Source organism: Amblyomma maculatum, chromosome 5, assembly GCF_055883805.1.
Source record: "Amblyomma maculatum isolate TAMU_Amacu chromosome 5, ASM5588380v1, whole genome shotgun sequence".
In the NCBI taxonomy this organism is placed as follows: Eukaryota; Metazoa; Arthropoda; class Arachnida; order Ixodida; family Ixodidae; genus Amblyomma; species Amblyomma maculatum.
In genome coordinates this window covers 2,510,463-2,533,191 of record NC_139348.1, presented here as the reverse complement: position 1 = coordinate 2,533,191, position 22,729 = coordinate 2,510,463, and the positions used below count along the sequence as shown (strand labels likewise).

General features: G+C 47.1%; 1 protein-coding gene across 1 annotated transcript; it reads right to left on the bottom strand.

Annotated features, from left to right (window-relative positions):
• Positions 1 to 10,622: 10,622 nt before the first annotated feature.
• LOC146187628 (uncharacterized) lies at positions 10,623 to 16,412 on the bottom strand. Its single transcript, XM_084603478.1, has 3 exons — positions 16,281 to 16,412; positions 12,700 to 13,634; positions 10,623 to 10,697 (listed from the first exon to the last, which is right to left on the bottom strand). Exons 2-3 carry the CDS (start codon positions 13,561 to 13,563, stop codon positions 10,623 to 10,625), a joined length of 939 nt encoding a protein of 312 aa, XP_084459604.1. The 5' UTR covers positions 13,564 to 13,634; positions 16,281 to 16,412.
• Positions 16,413 to 22,729: the final 6,317 nt, after the last annotated feature.

Here is a 22,729-nt window from a genome sequence, read left to right as displayed (position 1 = left end):
GAATTACAGAACGCCGGTGAACTTTAATGCGTTCAATGAAATGCTGGTTGTGTTCGACAAGGGGCGCGCGATGTACCGTCACGACAGGTCATGACGTCACAAGGCGATTAATGCATATACGAAGCTGACCCCACCGGGCGTCCGATCCAGGCGTCCGTGCAGCGCATTTTATCACAACAAACAGAAGCAGACCCATATGTATAGGAGGTGTTAGTACAGCAGGCATCAGCGGCGTTTGAAATTGATTTACAGGGTAGAAAAGGCGCAGTCTCTGTCACAATTCTCCGCGTACATATGTGCCATGCCGTAAAAGAAGGGAGGAATGTGAAACAGTAGTCACCCTCTTTACTCGAAGCATCCTTCACCGCCACATTCGCAACAAACGCGTAGCAGAATGCGGCACTCAGGCTTTCGCCTTCCACTACTTTAGTCGCCAAAGTGTCTCGTAATTTTTTTTATCTATGGCCGGTGATCTTTTATGTAATATAGTATCTTACAACTGTATGCTAATGATTATGTGTCAGATAACAAAGATACAAATCAAGAAATCCGTTTTTAAGTGAGGTGCGCAGGAAACGAGCGCGAAAGAGAATTCGCAAGGGGAGCAGCAGGCGGGAGTCCTTCACGCTGCCGGGCCATGCCCTCAAGGACAAAGCTTAAGTTAACCCCATTTCTTTTTCATTTCAATTTTACGGGAAATATTACTTTACGACATTAAAGTCTTTAAACACCAAAGGTCAGCCCCCTTTATAAATTTTCCGAAATCAGCAGTGTCGTTCGAGATATGTCAAAAATAAACACCTCACAGCTTTTATGAGTTGCCTTTTACTCATTGCATATTTCTCAAATGGTGTCGCTGACTGAAGCACTCCCGGTGAAATCAAGTGAACGTCTTCTACATAATCAAATACACAAACGTCGTCTGTACTTAACGCATAAAAAATTTTAAGCCACACCAACGCCAATTTGCAAACGTGCAAAGCGTGAAAGCCAACTCAGTGAACTTTTCGACACAGGGAGCGAGGCATGGCACGCGCGTCGGCCCAATACAGAAGGTAGAGCCGTCCATTCTTCTAGCGAAGCGACTCCGAAGCCTAAGAGGCTTATTCGCCAAAATGTGCAGATATATTTAGCCTTATAAACAATAGCATAAACAGAAGACTAGAATCAATTACATTTCGATTTTGTTACGTTCGACGACGCAAGTAGCGCTTCTTGGACGAACCTCGTGCGAGGGAATGCAAGATACTTTGAATGGCAAGTGTGCTACATGATCAGAGCCAACGCACCAAATTTTATGTTGCGTTGAGCGCACTGAGTGCAAACAGTGTCTGAAGGCGAGCTCTAAACTGAACTCAGTGCATGACGGCATGGTAGCATAGCAAGTCAACCCCTGCTAACATACTGGGTACACCTACGGACGAACACTCTGCTGATGTAGAAAGCCCCCTGCTCACATACACTGGTGTCGTACTTGGCGCGGACCTAGCTGTCATACGCGGCGTCATCTCATCAGTGTCATGTTCCTGTAGTGCTGAAGCTCGTGTTCAGAGCGACACATACCTACACCCCACTCTGCGTGCCCACACCTACCCCGATCGCTACACCAGTGCGTATATCCTTTGCAAAGAATCTGAAAACCTAACGCACATTATGCGCGCATGGCCCCTACCTGTGATATCTACACCACGAAGTGTAGGAGGCACTGATTCGTAGCTCTAGCCCTGCCATTCAAGCGCCAGTAGTAGCCTGGAGCGTGGAGACCGCCGTCTAATTAACCATTCTTCATATTCTAATGACTAATAATAAAGTCTCCATCAATTAATCAATCGATCTACCCACATTGACCATCCATATCTCTGCACTCATCATCATCATCATCCTGACTATACCCTCTGCAGGGCAAAGGCCTCTCCCATATTTAAGTTAACCCAGTTCTGTGCTAGCTTCATCCACTTGACCCCTGCCAACTTCTTAACCTCATTAATCTCTGCATTAGCCCGAATAGTTAACGCAAATGACCAAATTGTCAAGCGCGCCAAGTCAAAACGATATTCAGGCATATTATTGGTGCCCTACGACTTATTTTTGATCGTCCATTTCTTACACGCATTCGAACTTCCTCCGCTCGCACTTGCCACAGTAGTGACTAAGAGAGCACAGGGAGCTGCTTGAAGATTCGTCCACATTTCACGTCATAATCAAGTTATTTACCGTGTCACACTTCGAGGCGAGTTTAATGAGCCGAGTTCCCAGTGAAATGGCTTCGCACTGAGCTGAGAGCCATGAATGTACGTGGCATAACATCCAGCCTTTCAACAAGGAAGATGACAACTTGTCGATCTACTCTGAACGTCCTTAAGCGTTTTTCTTTTTATTTTCTTATTTTTTTTGCAGCCAATGTTGCTTCAGTTCAGGCGTTCAGTCGTGTCCGACTCTTCGTGACCCTATGGACCATGTCACGCCACGCTTTCCGGTCTCTCACTATCTTCTTAACATCACATAGCTTCATCTGCAATGCCTCGAGAATGCCATCTAACCATCGCGTTCGCTGCCTACCCCTTCTCCGGCGACCCTCAACCTTTCCCAACATCAAATCTTTCTCCAGCGACTCCTCTCTTCTCATCAGATGACCAAAGTAGCTGAGCTTTAACTTTAGAATTTGACCCTCCAATGAGCAGTCAGGGTTTATGGTCGACAATATTGACTGATTTGATCATCTGGCAGTCCAAGGAACCCTTAAGAGTCTTCGCCAGCACCACAATTCAAACGCGTCAATTCTTCGGCGGTCAGCCTTTTTCACAGTCCAACTCTCGCATCCATACATCACAACTGGAAAGACCATAGCACGGGTTATACGGATCTTGGTTGGCAGACTAATGTCTCTGCTCTTTACTAGGCGGTCAAGGCTAACCATTGCTCTCTTTCCCAGAAGCAGGCGTCTCCTAATTTCATGGCTGCAGTCTCCTTCCGAGGTAATCTTGGCGCCCAAGAACAGAAAATCTGTCACAGCTTCCACTTCTTGTCCATTGATGCTCCAGGACTTGATAGGGCAAGACGCCATGATCTTCGTCTTTTTAATGTTCAGTTTAAGCCCAAACTTCTCACTCTCTTCTTGTACGCGCATCAGAAGTCTCTTGAGTTCCACTTCACTTTCTGCCATTAAAGTGGTATCATCCGCATATCTAAGGTTGTTGATACGTTTTCCAGCAATCTTCACTCCAGCTGAAGACTCGTCCAGACCGGCCTTCCTCATGGTGCACTCTGCATATAGGTTAAATAGGCAGGGCGACACTATGCAGCCTTGCCTCACCCTACTGACAATAAAAAGACGCAGTAGTCTTCAATAGCACGACCCGAAAGCTTGCTCCCTTCAGCGAGACCTGGGCGAACCGTCAAGTACTCAAAGCAGTACTTGACCGAAGTTTTTGTTATTCTTGGAAATCGCTACAGCCATGAGTGGTCTCGTGTTGTCCGACGCTCCCAGTTCAGTAGCAGGAAAGTAGAGCCTGGACAGTTTCATATAGCTGCTCTGAAGTCCTTGTCATAGCAGAATTTTCAAATCACTGACAGACCGTGCAGACTCGGCAATCGACAGCACAGCAATCGAGACCCAACTGCTGGAACAACCGGACCCAACGTCCGGACTAGCCGTGCAGACTGCTGGTCATGGAAGCAGCGAAGAAGGGCTCAGATGTGGTTTGCCACTCACAGGCAAACACGACCGTTATACTGTGCTAACAACTCATCGCGTCGCTGCGGTTTTGAAGACCGTCGCCTATTACTCCTGGGAAGAAGGGCTTCTCGACGCTGATATACGAACGTCGTACGCAGCTTCCCTCACAAAGGATGTTTTAATAAAGTGTGCATTTCAAAAATTAAGACCCTCCACCAAGGAAGTTCAAAGCCGAGTTCATTGGGGCTGACTAGCAAGCCATTTTTCAAAGTTCTAGCAGCTGTTGCCATGGATGACAATTCTGAAGCTGTTTAAATTTAATTGTTTGCTCTTTTCGATACGCGGCAAGTAAACAGCGCCAGGCCGTCCCCGCCGCTGTCACTTCGACTCACCTTACATATATTCAAGAAAGCATTCAATATGTCACTTCACCAACTGGCCCAGCAATCCACATTACTCTCACTACACAGCTGAGCATAGATGAAGATATGTAGTCATTTCACGAAGTCGTCTTCAAGACTCTTGCCTACAACACTGGTGGAAACACCAAGACATTCTGCTCCTCAGGAGACATTCTGGTGCGCTGACGCAATTTCAAACGAAGAGCAAAAACCGAAAATAGACTCCAGCTCCAGACTTCTGGGCTAGGTGCTAGTGTCTACCTTGGTTGCTGCTATCTGTGGCACCACTTTCACTCGAGTATTGCCGCAAGAACCTACCAGCTGCGGCGATATCTGGCCTTATTTGCAGGAGCGTGTGTCTCCCGAGCGCTGTACACAAGGGTGACGTCGACTGTACTTCGCGCCATTAGGTAACGCACAAAAGCGCGTGATGCATTTCTAGTTGATAATCGTCTTGCGTTGACCGGCATCTCTCATTATCGCAATGCGTGAAACAATGTCACGCTCACACCTCCATATATCACTGAATTTCACAATAGGTGCGGTCGTTTCTTTAAGGAAACATGTTCCGAACCTAATTAGCAAAATGTTCTCAAAATGAAGAGAAAAACGGACAAGCGGGTTTAAGAGGACTGCGAACTAGTTTTGCGTTACTCGTTATTACTGAGCTACTTGACTGACGACGCAGTGCCAGCTTTTAGAATAGAACCATCAAATATCAATAACTCGTTCAAATAACGCTGGGAGAAGAGCTTGAAGTGTCACACAAGATCACATTCGGAGCCTGAGACTTCCAGCTCTTGCTGAAGCCCCTGGCCACAGCATCGTCAGAGTTCAGCGGGAGGTTTAATGCAAATAGAAAAACAATTTCTTCTTGTGTTCTTTGAAATCGCATGTTAGGGAACATTTACATCATGCATTAGCCATATTGCTAAATATTTTTAAGGCAGTTATTCCTTACTCAAATATCCCGCATTCGGTTTCACGTTACAATTGTCAAGACATTACTCGCTTCTGTGCGTTAGAAAGCAGCTGCTAATGTGGCATTGGTGGGTTCGACTCGTTACTTGTGTACCAACAGCAGCACTTGAAACAACGGGAATTATTGCCTAGTATTTATCTCTACTCCAGCTCAGTGAAGCGTCACAGCCGAAGACTACGAATCTTGAGAAACAACCACGTCGAGTACCCCATCTTACTTCGCTAACACTCCAAATAGGAGAACTGTACGTGTTTTCCAAACCTGCATCTACAGGAGCTGCATACTGATATTAAACGCGTAAGATGTCCTAACAAAGAGCGTATGCTTAACGGCACCAGTCAAAAAAGAGCTTTGAGCGAGTTTTACTGCGTGCAGCGCACTCCGTCACTACCACAGCGCTCCGAAGACACAAAATCGGAGCCCACATGTCACTTGTTCACATTTTGCCATCCCAAGAACGATATCGAGGCAGCAGCCTACTTCCTACGTCCTACGTCAGTCGCCGCCAGAGCCGCCGCCAGAGCGCAGCGGCCACCGACGGCAACAACCGCACCGCTGCTCAGCCACGCGCCTGCTCCACCGGCCGGCGGGGCTGCTCGGTTACTTTTGGCCAAGGCGGTACCTCTCTGGAAACCATTCAACTCTCTTTGGTTGAAACTGGGTCCGTGCGCAGGGCATGAACCTCTGGAACGTGCTAAAGGCTCTGCATAGTCGGCCCGAAGTGGAAGCTCTAGTTAAGGAGTTCACAACAGAAGCAACCGCACTGCCATCAACTTCTGGGTACGTAACCGTCACTTCATGTTCCTTTAACTCCTTTGGGACTTAAACAGGCAATTCTGAGAAGCCTTTGAAAAAAAAACACAATTTAAGTAAAGCTGCGGTTAAACAAACCTACCATAACATATACCAAAATGTAGCTACACAAATGCTCCCCCATACAAAAAAAAAATAATATTTTACCTTGGAGATATACATAACATGAAAAAATAAAAATCATTCAGTTTAAGCCTTTAGAACAAAATGGAAAAAAATTAAAACTATTATTATTGAATGAAAAGCGATAATAAAAAAATTTCAGGACATACAAAAGGTGGCACAATTCTTCTCTTTCCTTACATCTGAAGCTGTGGCCCGCGTACCTGTACGTGTCTTCTGTTCGTGGTCTTCAGCACCAGTGACCTCCCATCCTGCTCTTTGACAAGGGGCGCTTCACCTATGGATCTTCTACTAAGCGAGGAAACAGTTGCGCGCTGTTGTTAAGCCAAAGTGGAATTTGAAGGCGTCGTTAAAAACGTTCGTTTTGTGTTGTTGTTGTTGTTTTTTTCGTATAGAGAAGTCTGGAAGTGCTACGCTTTCGACACGAGCTTGACCACCTTTTCATTGACATACAAAAAAAGATAGCTGGGGTTTAGCTTTAGTTAAACCCGGTAGTTTGCGTAAGCAATACTAAGCAAAACTCAGTTTCCACCTCCTCTTCACATTTCGAAACATCTGGCGAGAGCGCAGCGCCTCCCCCTCAGGGACGCCTGCGCCTCCACTGGGTAGCGGCGCAGCTGTAGCTGCGGCGCGGCGTGACTACCGACCGGGTTTACCCGATGGCTTGAAGAGGGGGCCATCTGCGGTCGCTCTTGTTGCTATGGCGACGACGCGCCATCTGCGGCGCGGAGTAGCTACCGACCGGGTTTACCCGACGGCTTAAGAGGGGCCCCATCTCTAAAGGTCAAACGTGGCTACCGCCAGGTTTACGCGACGAGCTGAAACCTAGCGTAGTATTGATTACGCAATAAGAAAAAACATTTGCACGGAATCCAAAACCACAGTTGTCATACTGTCTGCACAGACAAGAAAGCGTGTTCCAACCCTTGGGAATTTCAATGCTGCAGCGCGTCGAAATCTTTGGATCATATTTCATTTCATTTGTTTACTCTAAGTGCCCAAAGATGGCATTGCATAAGGAGGAAGGGGGTTAGGACACATAAAAGTATAATAAGAAATACAAATAATGTCACAAAATACAACAGCAACCGCACTTTACTTCTGTGTATGCACTTGTGTTATCCATACCCTATGGGTGGTCCAGAAAGAGTTAATGGCTCGTATTCGAACCCGGTTGCTTGCAGCCTTACTATCCGGAGCATTACACTGAGAGGTGTAATCATGTAAGGACAGGGCAGATCTCATCCGAGTGATATGGGGATGCATATCCCACAGGCGCCACCTGAAGGTCGTAATATTAAGACCCTAGAACGATGGGAAGCCCTCCTGCGCAGCTCCGACCCAGGGACTTGACTGACGAGAGACCATTCGACCGGCCAAAGACGCCGCCGGAATCCAAGGACTCCTGGCCGTCGCCTATAGGAGCGAGTGCTAAAGCCCTTCCTGTATCTGTTGGACAATAAAGTTATTCCATCTATGCGTCCCCAGCTTTTCTTTTCTGTACGTGCCGTTAATAGACAGAGTTAGTTTAACAGGTTTAGTGGAATGACAGGTAAATAGTTTTACTGCATGCATGCAATTTTCCGAAGTTCGCAGATTTTACTCAGCTCGAAAACGTAGCGGCATCCTTCTAAGCGGAAGCCGCGCATTTCAGCTGCAGTCCTAGTTCACATTTTTACCAGAGACCACTGGTGTCGCTGCCTTTAAAAGTGATTTACTTTTCTTCAACGAGCAATTCAGGCTTTAATTCTACACAATTTTGGAGTAGACACGTTTTTTAATTGGGACTGTCGAAGCCTGACGGAACCTCCACCCGCTATACTACCGTCTACAACAGCTCAGAAGGTAACACAACCGGTCTGGGCATAACAAAAATGTTTGGAAATACGTTTGTTAAACAACTTACTACAACAATCTAGAATAAATTTACGAAGATTCAAGCATCGCATATCATATGAAGAAGAGTAAGCTTGTTCTAGTGGTTTGTGCTTTGCACTCCTTTAATTATATGGCGTCTCTGTCATTACGTTTCTTACTGCGCATAATTTTCGCCGAAGCATTGCTTGAGTATTCTGATGCCGAAAATGGGCGTTAGTGCACTAATGGGTTCTAAACGACTGTGATATATATTTGTGCCAGTTAGCAGCCATAGCAACCACAGTTCAAGGGTTTGTCGCTTCCACATTGTTGTCGCAACGCTATGCTATAACCTTTCTGTGGAGAAAGTTACTTGCGCCACGCTATCGTAAGTTCGCTTAACTACGCTATCACACTAACGCTCTACTAAAGCTCTCTAATAAGTGCGACGTTGTTCAGGCAGGAAAGAGATAACTAAGCAAGTGGATGTAAACTTTAAGAGTAACAACTTATTGCACAGTTTGCAAAGGGAGAAGGAAAACTGAACTATATTTGCTGGAAAAAAAGAATAGCATTTTTTTTTTCTTTCAAAGAAAAAAAATGCTATTCCTTTTTTTTTTATATAGACAGACAAATGCAGAGTCTGCCGAACGGAGACGGCCGGCTTCGCACAAATTCAGTGGAATTGCAACAAGTACCAGGAAGAAGCTAAGTCTGGGAGGATCCCGCCGCGACAGGAAGCAGCCGGCCGCAGGGAGCGAAAATCAAGAGGAACAACTCTGGGCCGTCCAGCAGGTCATCAAGGCGCTGGCCCGGCAGGGAACCACCGAGCCGGCCACGGCGAGCGGGGACCCAGGCCGCGCGTTCTACTGCAGACCCCAAATAAACGTTTTACCAATCTAATCCAATCTTTCAAGGGCTCCTAACCGTAGAGGGGCAGTCTGGCCTCCGCTTAGCGCCTCGGCCAGGGAACTAGCATTCGTCAATTGAGCAGAAAAATCCTCAAGAATATAAGTCACAGGTCGCAAGTTTAGATGATTGTTACAACCTCAGGCGAAGAGGTTTCAATGGGCAAATAGATTGTGTTGGGCAACATAATTTTGAGCGTATTGCCGTAGCAGGCGCCCGGTAACCTCCAGGTGGTCACTAATATTCGGGGTCATTCGCATGAAGGAAAAAATCAGTGCTCTCAGGATGCACCTGTCCAGCGGCAATGAAGCTGGTGCGCCACTTCGGCCTCCAGCAACGTTTCATGTTTCGCCTTTGTGTAGTGCGGAATGCGTAATATCGGCATTCTTCTTTATAATGTGTGTCATCTTCCCGCGCTGCTGTCGTGGCCGTGAAATTTCAGTCAAGCGTACAGCAAACAACGCAAACGCCTCACTCCGGTGCAGCTCTGCCTTTTGTGAGTGTTCCGAGCCAAGGAGCTACTAGCTACCGCTGAGCGGCGACCCATCTTTTGAATCCACGCGCAGAACTTACGTGCCTTCGTAGATTACGTTCCTCGAGGGGAATTTTCGTGCTAACGTCGCCATCCATGCCGACTGTTCGTATCTCGCGAATGACCTTGTTGAATGCGTTCAGTGTTAGGTCGAACAGTGTAGAGGCGAACCCATTTGCCATCGAAAAATTTTGCCACTTTATTTCAAGTATCATGCATCACGGCGGCCGATTACCATGTTGTTGCGTTTTATATTACTCGCTATTTTTCAGCATGCACAATATTACCTTCAAAACTCATATATCTGTGGTATTCCTCGGGCGTTGTCAATTTGTCTGCATTGTTTACAAAGCGTACTTAATAAGCGTTCAACGGTACTCACTGGGCAAGCTGGAAAAGTTTATCTTGTTGCAAAAGAAGAGTAGCGAACTGGAGAGGATAGTTAGGAATGCAGTGCCGCCTGTACTGAACACTAGCCAACGTCCAAGCCCGTACGCACGTCCGTTTCCCACGCCATTGTTGCTACTCCATACACCAAGCTACCAATCAAAGCATCTCCACGCAATACTCACCCAGCACCAGAAACATTTCCATAATGAAAAAAAAATGTTATTTCAAGAGAAGAAAAAAAAACTGTTGCTGTGAATGGCTCTTCAGCATTTTTCCGTATGCATGCAGCTCCAGCAGCACCATATGAATGTCTTTCGTTTCTAGTGCTTCTGAACTCTAGTATGCGTTTCCCTTCCTGTTGCCTAATTGAAGCTTCCTGCCGCTCACGCATTTACTGCTTTTCGCGCACATGTTCATCGCTGGTAATTCGTCACTGCTTTCAAGTCAAGGAATTATCTGCTCTGCATGATTTGTCAACGCTGGATAATGCTTTCTTCGGGCCTTCACCTGCACCAACCATGGTCCACTTCATTGAGCATTTTCGTTGCTGATACACTTAGCTTAAAACACACCGGGCATTGTGTTACGCGAGACGATGGTACAAACAACCAATGTTTTATAGTCCATGTATCAACGCAACGTCTTGCGGTGACAAGAACTGACCTTAAAAATGAGAATGCCACATGTCTTGCGCAGCACTAAGCCTGAGAGATTACGCACATAACCATGTAAGATCGCTAACCAGGATAAAACTTACTGGGGACAGTGTTTAAGCGAGTTTCTGGAGGCTACATACTTATATTAAAGTCGCATTAGTACAGGTCACCATGTAAATCGTACAAATAAACTGCACAAGATTTCCAAATGTGTGCTTATAACAAAACTTTCACCCGATCAATCGGATTCCACGCTCTCGTCAGCCAGGAGCTCTTTATTCTTTCAATCAATCTTGTCATCCAGAACTACGTGGTTCTCGGCACCGGGCGGAAGCAGACGTACGACCATGACGATCACCTGCAATGTTAGTGACAATCAACTACCTTATAAATAATCGATCCATGCATGAACCCCCGCTTTTATTATTGCGCTCTGAAGCATAATGAAAAAAAAAACATCGGAATACGTACCTAATTTTAAAAGGCGCGCTCAAATTTACTGTATATCATTGCTTCTAGCTGTGCCTGAAAACTGTACGGCATTGATAGACGATAGAAGGCGAGACTACTAAGGTGAATCCGTTTCTTTGATATTCTTTTAAAAAGCCATCGCGATTTTTCGACAATAATAAAATAGATTCAAGGCAGCTCTAATTCGTGTAGGAGTGACCCTTACGATCCAGAGGCTGTGACTAAGCGAAAGGCTGGAAGCGACTGCATAGTAAAAGTGCCCACGACCAGCTTCCGTATACACTTCAGCTGAATGTGCTCATAATGCCATGTTGACCGGTGTTTCGCGGCATATGTAAAAGTACGCCGACTACTAATTCGACAACCGCTACATCTGTGATACATTCATCAGCTTGGTTACCTTTGCACATTACTTCGGATCAATCCCACTGTCCTTATATTTCACCGAACCGTGACCAGGCAATACGGACACTTTTGTTACGAGCAAAGCTGTCAGCAGAGCGAGTCGTTCATACAAACTAGTCACGAACACATATTTAAAAAGACATTCTACCAAATATTTTGTGCACAGCGGCGGGCAGTGGAATGAAAAACACAATCTTGACATTTTGAAGCGAATTGTCCTGGTAGATATAACATTATAAATTTTGCGTTGAAGCTTTCTACTTTTAAGTCTAACAGTCCATAAAATCCGCGATTGCGTCTCATAACACGATGACCTATCTCTTATTACGACTGTTCACATCCCATGAATCGCTTTTGCATATCTGTATTCAGTGCGCCGCGATCGATTATAAACTGTCAACCGAGTTTTCAGTACATCAATTTATACAATACAGGAAATGCCGAAGCGCGTTGACTGGGCACTTGTAAAGCGTGGAACAAATAAAAAGGAGAGCAGAGGAGGGAGGGCGGGAGGCTATCGCTTATTGCAATTCCACTTCCCTACTCTCATTCACTACTGCTGTCCTGTACCTTAAAATACAGGACATTTTGCCTGTATCGCTGTCCATATTAGCGCGGCGAACATTCATAAGCTCCAATGGTCCATGTGCGTTTTCACCCTGTTCATTGTGTCGACACCGATTTCTTTCATATTTTCATATTAAGGAGCCGTAAATACAATGAAAAATTTCGTCCTCGGAAAACTTTTCTATGTTTCCAGTTGTCCATATTACAGAGGCACGACCATAGATTCTTCCACAAGACGGCGAATCTTTTAGAAACACGTTTCCGTGTCAGCCCTTTAGGTGTTTTTTTTTTCCTTCCAGTACCATTTCCAGTCATTTATATTTCACGTCGACCGCTAATCAGCCACAGGCACGGTTTCAAATTGGACTAATCTAGATGCTTAAAATACTTATACAATCTGTGATGTGCCAAGCAAACTTTGTACATTACGACGAACAGACAATCGGCAGCAGTTGTGCGCCGCCGCACTAAACTTACTTAGAGCGCGATCATATCTGCAGCTTCATTTCAAGCTCCATCGCTGCTTCTTCACACACTTCAACTATAAGGCTGTCTTAGTTTTGTTGTTTTTTCTTTAAGTACAGTGAGAATTGCAACGAAATTTGTGACCATCAGGACTTTTACCATGGCCATCACGTTGCCCAGACGCGCACTTTTTTGTACCAGAGGAAACCGGGAAATTCTGCACATCCACCTTAAAACACTTTAGGGCAGCTTGTTTCGGTGCTTTTTCACGCGAGCTGATCGTATAGTGTGAAAATACGGAGAGGGCGACACACGCCTCTTCCCCTGCACGCCATTTAGTACGGACACGGCCAAAACGGAAGTCTTGGAAAGACGTTCTGCCGTCTGCTTTCAGAGTGTGACGTCAGACGCATCCCAGCTGCAACCCTGCCGCTGAAGGAGAACGAAATTACCTTACGTCTGGCGAGTGGCTCCCCCACGAGCAGGAGCTCTTCGTCCCGAAGGAATTCACCACTGATGGACATGACTGGCACCTGTGGGAACAGTTCCACTAGCGCCTGAAGTTCCCGAGTATCCTCCATGGTATTCTGCAGGACGATAACAAACGTGTCCCTGAGGCTGCTGTCTCGGCTGCTGGTGCCGGCTGGACTGCGAGGAGTACTGCTGCGAATGTTGCTGCTGGCGCGGTGGCTGCTGGGGTGAATGTTGCTGCTGCTGCTGCTGCTGCTGCTGCTGCGGTACGGGCTGAACTCGCGACGAAAATTGCTGAGCAGGCTGCGGACATGCATTGCATCGCGTTCCTGGAACAGACGCATAAACGACACGGCCACAACTCTCCCCGTATGTTCTTCTCTCCAGTGAGTTGTCAGGCACCGGCCGTCCTCCATGGGGATACGGAAGGAGTGGAACAGCATGACACCCGGGGCCACATTCCGCAGGCAGGGGTCTTCCACCGGGCGTCGCAGAACAGCGCGCCGCCACAGTTTGGACAGTTTTTCCAGGCGGCTGCGCTTGAAACTGCACTGGCGTTTGTACTGGGGCGCCGGGACATCGGGAGCCTCCGTAGCACGGAACCACCTGCTGCTGCTGCTGCTGCCCGGAGCCTCCGCAGCACGGCTGCTGCTGCTGCTGCTGTTGCTGCTGCTGCTGCGGCTGTTGTTGCGGCTGTGGCTGCGGCTGCGGCTGCGGCTGCTGCTGCGGCTGCGGCTGCGACTGCGGGACGCCATAGCCGTTCCCGGTGATGGACCGAACAGGAAGGCTCCCGTTATTCCCCGATGCACACTGCACGCCTTGGTAGGGTCGTCCCGCGGCCGCATAGTTATAGTTTTCGACCGGTGGTACACAACCACACACTCTGGGGACAGCTGTCTCTGCACTTGTTGCACAACTGCAAACGCGGCATCACAGGTAACGCCGTTACTAGACGGAACACTGTACACGACACACGCAAGAGTAATTCAAGGTCAACATTCTAGGCAAGTTGGAAGAATGCTGAATAAAGCATTGGTATTGCATGGCCCGTATGTTCCGTGTGCACAGTCAAAGTCCCTAGGTAACTGGGGAGACGTGAATGGCATTATGACAAAGCCGAGGTCCAACCCGCACGTATCAATGTAAGTAAAAAAAAAAAAAGAAAGCAATAGGCACAAGGTCGTGTGGCATCAACGCTCTGAAACGTGTCCTTGTGCAGAATTCAGCAGGTGTGCCAAACGAAACCGGTCAGTTTAATGAAAGAAGAGTAAAGTTAGCTTTACAGAAGAACGTCTATTCTTTTACAACCAGCAATCGTCTCCTATCATCGGGTATCACATATATGTCCCCAAAGGAAATTAGGCAAACGAAAGGACGCCTTCAGCTGCTTCATTTAAACATCGCGCACAGGGGTAATACAATACTGAGATGTTTTGGAAAGAATGCTCTTAAATAGGAACGTGACGTGTAGTGCTGGTGGACATCAGGCAAGCCTAACAATTTTTCTCCTTTCCTATTGGGTGTTGTACCTCTCCAAGAAAGACAAGAAAAGATGCTCCCTGCTTAACCACTCGCTTGTTAGGGCTCAAATTCCTCACTAAGTAGTAATTCAGCAGTAAGCTGCGTTTTATACTATATTCGGTTCGGGTCTTGCCTGAATCGATCAGAATTACTCGAGAGTCCGCATCGTGCGCGACGATGACTTAGCAAGTGCTGTTGACGACTCCATCTCTCACCCTTGAAGGCTGGACAACACATTTCGTCTGGCGTATCACGTTCATCTGCTTTTATGATTCTGCTGTCGACAAGGGCTTTCCCCGTCAGTGCAGCAGCTGCGAAGCCATCTCCTTCCTCGCCACACCGATCTGTACTTTCGATTGGCTACTCACCGAGTGAGGAAAGGACCCAACATAAGTAGTAAAAATGAACACAAATAACCACTAATTTCCACCTCGCTGAAAATTTGAGCACGTAGAAACCAGCGGCTGGAACGCTACTTTTTACCTCGTTCTTTTCTTAGTTTTTACGCTAACAAGAATTAAATCTACGATTTAGGCGCTAAAAAAAAAACTAAACATTTCAATTCGAAAGAACGGCGTTCCTGTTCTGGCCCTTGACATGATGTGCCTATGCTTGGGCAGCATCTCCACATGTCCGCAATCTCGTGCTTTTTCCGGGCTCTTGCTTTTTCTTTACAACGCGGAGAAAAACCTTCGGAATGAAGCAACGTTTTCAGGAATTGCACCATTCATGATCTGTTCCTACGGCCCGCAGCTTTGCATTTGGAACGTTAAGCGCGTTTCGAAGAGGTTAAATAGTGCTTAAATTATTTCATTTAAATTTGACTTTAGCTCTTATAGAGCCTTCGGCTAAGGACACCGAGGCACAATCGGCCTGATAGCGAAAGGTCTGACTCAGCGTGAAAAGTTAGGAGTCAGAAGGTGGGAGGCAGCAAATGATCTTCATATCGCAGCTATAGGATAAGTCGCCCTGTTCGATCCGAACCATACATGGGCTCATACATCACCATTCATAGTATTGCGTACCTATGAGTACGTAATTGTATGACGCTGGAGGGCATGTATGAAAGCAAAGTCGGCACAAAGTGAGTATATCGAGACAAAATTACTGATAGCATTTTTTTTCTTACATTATTTAGCGCATCTTTATTCAATAATAGCGGTGTGCCAAGAGCTCACTGTTTCCCCGGCAAGAGGAAAATAATTTTCAAAATCAGTGGAAACCCTTGTTAGATGCAGAAAAAAAAATGGGAGTGAACAGAGGTATATTGAGCACCCTAGCAATGCGTAAATCTAGATTAGTCTGGTTTCACGTGAAAGATTATCGCTATCCACATGCGTGTGTCACATGCGAATGGCGAATAAATTATTTATTGCGATATGTTTAACGGACTGATCCCTTCATTCATCTTAATGATCTGAAAGCAAGTTTAGCGCTCTGTGGCTCCTAATTTACGTTAGAGTCAACGCTGCCCGATACTAGCTCAACTCTTCGTTCATTTTCAACACACGCGTCATACCGCAAGAGAGTGCTTATCAAGCAGCCGCGCGGATTGCAAACTGGCTGCGAGCGTGAGCGCTCTGCCGACGCGATGTGCCCTGCTGAAAAAACTGACGCCTGGAAGAGTAGAGCCTCTAAACCCCTATTACCGAACATGCGGGCAGCAGGATTAGCAATTCAGTTTTGCTGCATACGGCCTAAGCGAGGAACGAAATGGAGATGGTCCGTGCATCGAAGCCTGTCATCCTTCCACGAGAGCATTTCTGCAAGAAATCTCGTTCGCGCGACTCGATGAATATGAAACTATTTTGGGAGGCGATTGCATAGATTTGGTGCTTTTCTCACCTAGAAAGACTGAATGGGTATAGGAATCGGACATCAATCGACACAGATGCTATCAAAATTTGGCATTGCCTCCAGAATCGCGGCACACATGTCCTTCCGTAAGTTTAACGCAAAAACCTGTTCTAATGTGACTTCGATTAAGAAGCCGGTTATCTGGCGCAGCAAGGGAGGAACGCGCCTTTGAGCTCCAACTTACCAGCCTTTTCGTCCTTCGGGTTGGACGAATACGACAGGAAACCGAACGTGGGGCTGCATCCCGCTTGTCGGGCAATTTGGATAAACCGTCGGAGATCCCGGCAGAATTCTTCCAGAAACTTTGGCAGACCGTTTGCTGTGGTTTGGCATTTTTCCTCTGACTTAATCTGTCAAAGGCAAGATCGAGCAGAAACAGGTGTGAGAATTAACAGACTTAAAATACAATGAATAGTTACCGCAACGTTTCGCATTTCACAATATCGGGCGTTGGCTCTATTTCGTCAGCGAGTAACCATCTTGCAGATCATGGTGCTTTCTGTATTCCCCAATGCCAACGAAGCGCCATAGCATACGTATGCCGCTGCCTGCCCCGACATCACACCTTGTATATGGTATGAGACTATTAGTTGCTATTTATTTTTTTCACGCGTGAAGGTGCTACATAATAGACACGGAAGGGCATTTTACCTGACAACTGAAAATAGGCACAGGTGCTAGCACTGCTGGGCTTCTTATTGCACTACTTGGGGTAAAGCAGGGAATTAGGGAATCTCTGGCGCCAAAGGCCTAATCTTTTCTATTCAACCGGTAGGTTCTTATCTAGCAAACATTAAGCTTTGTGTGACTCTAGCGCCGGCACGCAATTCGTGTGGTCGCAATGCGTGACTTCAATTTTTCCACGCACACCTAAGTAAAAATGTTCTGATGCTGCAGACGCTCTAGAAAGAAAACAATTGCGCAAGCAGGCGCTTGTTTGCGACGCTTCCCCACTACTGGAACGTGTTGTCGCTTTCGACAAGCAAGCACACTCGAAAACTTCCCGCGATGACCCACTAAGCTCCAGAAAACCCAGCGCCGCCAAAGCCGATACCGTTCTTCTAGTAGCAAACTCTCATGGACTTCTCTACGAGTTGCTGCGCCGAAAGAAGTTTCCCTTTTCACGAGAGACTCACGTGGCAGTAACAGAGGTAGCGCAGCTTCCGCCTGAGAAGGCCGAGGCTGATGACCTGCCAGAGACGGCAGACCTCGCTGGTGTTGAATAGGTCGCTGACAGGGATGTAATCGAGGATCTGGCTCACCACAAGGTAGTCAGCGCAGGCTGCGCTGTCCATCCATGCATTTGGCGGCCCAACCTCTGCGCCCGGCGCCCAATTTCGTCCGCGTTAGACGAGCCGCTGAGTTGCGAGCGAGCCCTGGCCGAATGGAGCGCCTCTTCCTCCTCTTCGCAGGCGCTAAGGGCGCGCGCCAAGCCTCTTCGGCCTCTTCTTTTCCAAGCACGATGCGACCGCGCTTGTGGTCTTCAAATTAACTTTCAATGGGACTGCTTTCTGAACAATATCCTAATAACATCTGCCGAACCTCCTTAGAATTTGACCGTATCCCTCGTACACCGACTGCCCGACCCCACGCAAGAACCTGAAGTACTATCTCTTTCTGCACATGTCACACCTAATCTCCATTTAAATCCTATCCACCAAGAGAAAGGGAGAGAGAGAGAGAGAGAGAGAGTAGAACGTTTTATTCAGACCAGCGGATGAAGGAACTCCGGCCATTCGTCGCATGGAACAGTATGGCGGGGGGGGGGGGGCCCACCTCAGACGCAGGCCGGCAAACGTCACACGAAGCACCTAGTCTAGGCGAGGTTGTCCAAGTGGCCAACTATATTCGTAGTCTTGCAGGAACTTCACATCATCATCGGATGGATTCAGTTGTTGTTGACATCGTGACAGATGGCCCATACCTACTCAGGAGGATCGACAAAGAATTCGAGTGGGGAGAAAGTATGCATTATAAGTTTAGGCTTACAATCAAGGGCTTCTTTTCCTTCTCCTTTTTTCAAAAACGCTGCAGGTTGACATCTCTGTAATCTCTCCTCTCGGATTCGCATTTCTCATCCCTGCCACTGATGCTACATTCGAAACCTTTTTTTTTAATGTAGTCTGAGGAGCAAAATGTGCAGAAAACGGAATAGTCACGTTTCGATATATTTTAGGAACTGAAATTGTACCATGTTCTTTTTTAATTATATTAATTTTCAAACAACTGCCAGAAAAAAAAAGAGAGGAAACATGAGCGTTTCGGTCTGGTTGACGAAATTTTTGGTTCCGGCATGTAACCATATCACCGCTATTTGCTGCACCATTGTACGTGTATAAAGATTCCTGATAGATTAGTTAAAGGGGCTAAGATACCACCAAATCTAGAGGATATAAAAAGCACGCTGCCGCCTTTTGGTCACCCACGGAAAATATTGGCGCAACAAAAACGTAAATGATGTTTCAATTCAGCTCCAAGGGGTCCTTGTATGTTTTTTCTCAGCATTAAGACTAATCGCTAGCGCAGCAGATACTGAAGTATAACATTGTAAACGATATCACTGAATTTACTACGTATGAACGGCGATCTGCGACAACGGCCAGGCGCTGCGTCGTCAGCCGGTGGGCTTACGGCAGACGCCGTCGCTGATGCAGCTTAATCGGTGGTTGAGCAAAACCGACGCCGATGAGACAACGACCTGAGTCGCTTCTCTTGTATAAATATTATCCGTATTGCGAATAGGCGAAGCTAGGACTACATTTCGTATTTTCACACTTCGACACTCAGCGGTGTTGTCGACGCCAGGGCCACCATTGGCGGCGAGTATCGGCTGAGCGAGTCCACGCGGTTCGTGTGCACGCTGTCGGCGATTATGCAAAGCGAGCTTCTAGGTTTTAGCGAATGCAAATGATAGGCGAGTATGGTTTCGACAATACTGACCTGAAACCGACGATTCCTTACTTACTATGACGCAAATACAATGAGTGGGAAGCGCCACTCCTCGGTGGTGTGACCAGTGTGACCCACTCTATAGCGGTCGATGCTGCTGGCGCCCAGCATCAGCCGCCAGCGTCAATAGGCCAAAAACTTAGGCCCTTTAAGCGATGCAAAAGGTCGCTGAACTTAATTCTGTCTAAAGCATTTGAAAACATAGCACTGGCCACATTGGAGAAAGCAAGTACATACGATAAGCGAGAAGCCACCTTCTGGCGTATTTGGCATTCTGTATAGCAACGCAATTTCCTATGCTGACGGCCACACTTATAGCCGCTTATTGCAGTAATCGCACGTGCATAAGCAAGCAAACGGACAACCGGCGCGCAACTGAGTAACCTAATCTAAGCAGAATACAGCTTGCAGTCCATGCCGAACGAACACGCAGTTGCTGACTGCCCAAATGCAGCTATAGAAACACAACTATAGCGCTGAGGGGCAGTCCTCATCTGCGCATTCGACGGTGGAGTTGCCATTTCGCGAGGTAATTCTGCCAACATTCATTCACCGAATGCAGAAACTGCTGGATAAAAAAGAAATCGGCATGAAAAAAGCGCAAAGCAGATATCGAAATCAACACCCAAAGTAAGCGGAGCTTTCTCGCGGCGAAGCTGAAAACGGAATGAAGAGGCGATGAATATTTGCAGGTAGAAATGGTAAGCCATCGCGCTGTTGTAATGTGAAAAGAGGTCCAGCCGGCCGACCCGCGCTCGCTTACGAGCCATCGACATGATGCAGCAGCCGACATCGTAGACCAGCATTCCAGGCAGAGAGGCCTCCAGTGCGCAAAACGCACGGCGCATATACAAAACCACCCAGTCCATGAACTCACAGAGGTGAACATCATAGGGCAGTATATTCTGCAGGGGCGACAGAGCGTCGTTATACTCTCAAGATGATTGCTACATCCACCGAAAAAATTATACGGATGATACATCGTATCAGAAATAAACACCATGACATGAAAGAAAGGGACACCATCCGCTTAGTGCAAGCTTTTATGATCTCGCGGATAATGTACGGGTAGGCATTCCTTCACCTCTCCAAGAAAGAAAGTGAAAAGCTGTATACACTGATCAGGAAAGCCGACAAGGCGGCCCTAGGTCTACCAGACTCCACGCATTGCCAAAGTTCAAGTTTCTGGATGTGCATAATACTCTCAAAGTGATGTGTGAAGCTCAATGGCTCTCACAACTTGACAAGCTCGCCCTCACAAAATCAGGAGGAAAATTGCTCCAGAAAGCCCATATTAATCTTCCCTATATGGTCGACCAAAGGGAAGAGGCCCCACAAGACATAATGAAACGCACCAACGTGTACCGATTCCACATACACTAAACGGCGAAAAACGAGAGGAACAGCCCTGCAGAAGAAGTTGAACAAGCAAAGCAGCATCCTAAACGTGGAAGATGCAGCACCAAAGTAGGGAGTGATGATTGTTGCGATCTCAACGCCTTCAGCGCCTCTGTGAAAGCGTCCAACTCCACTCATGCCGAGGATGCAGTTATTGCCTTGGCTGTAGCGTCTAATCCCAACGCCTTCATACTCACGGATTCGCAGAATGTCAGTCGCAACTTCAATAACGGGTTGATTGACAGGCTGTAGTGGTCATTGCTGACTAAGCATCCCTCCACCCCAGCCTCAGTCACCTGGAACCACCAGGAGCTAATGAAGCTGCTCACAGGCATGCCCGAGCTCTTCTATACCGGGCGCTTCCCTCTGATAACTACAGAGGATGCTGTAATCGAGAAGCTTCAAAAACGTATGCCAAGCTCATGCCACGCAAAACACCCAAGAAAGTGTATACCCAACACCACATATAATGTTAAGTCGGAAGAACACAAAACGCCAGCCAGTTGAACCAGTGCTACCCTCGCCGTCTAACCTATACACCCATGGTGCGGACATGCATATTCAACCCTAAAGTTGAGTCTATTCCAAGCCCCTCGGAAGAGCTGTAGGCAGTTATTCAGCTCAGCAACGACCCTGACCGTCAGCAATGGCTTAAACGGGCGGCTAACGCGGCAGCGATAAACCAGTGGACTGCTGGACTAGGAGGCCCACCCACTGTAAATAAAATTGACCTCAATCGAACACCCAAAACTTACCCAACACCAGCCTTGCAGCATACCTTCAGAGCGCACATCAGACTGACAGTAGTTTGACATGTGCAACGCCTATAGGGGCGCCACTGAAAGCCGCGTAGCGGCGGCTGTTGGAACCGCAGGCGGGCCTCATGAGGCAATCATGGCTGAGGTGCGAACGATCTGCCGTTTGTGCGCGTCCTGGACTGTTACTTCTGAAGTGACAATACGTGAAAGGTAATCGCACTGTATAATAGTGGACATGTTTCGGACATCACGGCTTTCTGAGACCGTTTCGCCTCCATATGCGCCAATTATGTGTCTGCCGCAGACAAGTGTCAACAAGCTTGCATACGAAGTGGAGCTCATTGTGAGTACGCTACTATTTACGAATGTGTGCGCATACAGACGAATAAACTTTGATTTGATTTGATAAAAAATGCGCCCTCGACAATATCCCTTACGATGCCATCCTCAGGGAGATAAGCATCATGGAATGTGGCACAGACTTTCAACTACCATAAGGCCTTTCTCACTGGTCGCCCGACCACAATTTTTATGGACGAAGTATGCTTCGAAACGGAAAAGATGCCCAAAAATGGCACCCCCCAGGGATTGATTATCTCCCCGCTATTTGATATCGGCAAGATCGGTATGGCCAAAGCTCTCGATGAAATCCCAGATATTTATTATACGATCGATGGGGGCGATATCGCTATCTGGACAACTAGAGGCTCCTTGGAACTAAAGAAGGAACCATGCAAGCAGCATCCACATGCGTGAAATCTCAAGGCGTCAAATTCGGTCTCCACTGCGCGGCGTAGGAGCCACGAATAATCCGCATACAGGATTATGCCCACAAATTCCAAGAAACCATTGAGGGTACCAAAATCAATGAGATTCCACTCATTCGTATATTGGGACTATGGATCTAACGGGATAGGAAGGTAAACCACACCCTGCAACTCCTTCACACTGCCTTTCTTCGGATTTCTCACATGATCAGGCGGACGCATGGCTTACAAACACGCAGTGGGGTTACCCTTGTGCATGTCAAACGCCAGCCTTGAAGACCTCGGGCTGACCAAAGCTTCGCCGAAATGCAAGAGGCGGTCCTAACTACAAGGAAGGAGACTTCTCACTACCAGGGCCAGGACAATCCTCGGACGGATCGTCATACCTATGGGCCTCCGAAAACTTTGTTGTTAATGACGAGTTTAATTTTCGCTCTCTCCATCTCCTTCGTCCTCTTCCTCTTCCTCTGTATGTCTTTTATGTGTGCGCAACTCGTCATTAACAACAAAGCCATGCATCAACTAGCCCAACAAGAAATCCTTCTAAACTCCGAAAAGTCCAGGACACACAAAACATCGATCCCACACTTCGAGAGAGAGAAAGAGAGAGAGGCCTTTTAATGAAGAACAGAGATTTTAGCCGGCGTTTAAATTTCGCTGACACGCTACTCTGTGCAGGAAGAGGAATTGGGGAGGAAAAGATTAAAAAATAATCGTGAGGAGATTAAAATAAATGAAGGGGGAGATGCGGCCATTAAATG

Coding starts and splice junctions, on each gene's coding strand:
- LOC146187628 (XM_084603478.1), bottom strand. CDS start 13,563: ATGCGGCCGCGGGACGACCCTACCAAGGCGTGCAGTGTGCATCGGGGA. Junction 10,698..12,699: donor AGCCACTCGCCAGACGTAAG/GTAATTTCGTTC, acceptor CTAACATTGCAG/GTGATCGTCATGGTCGTACG.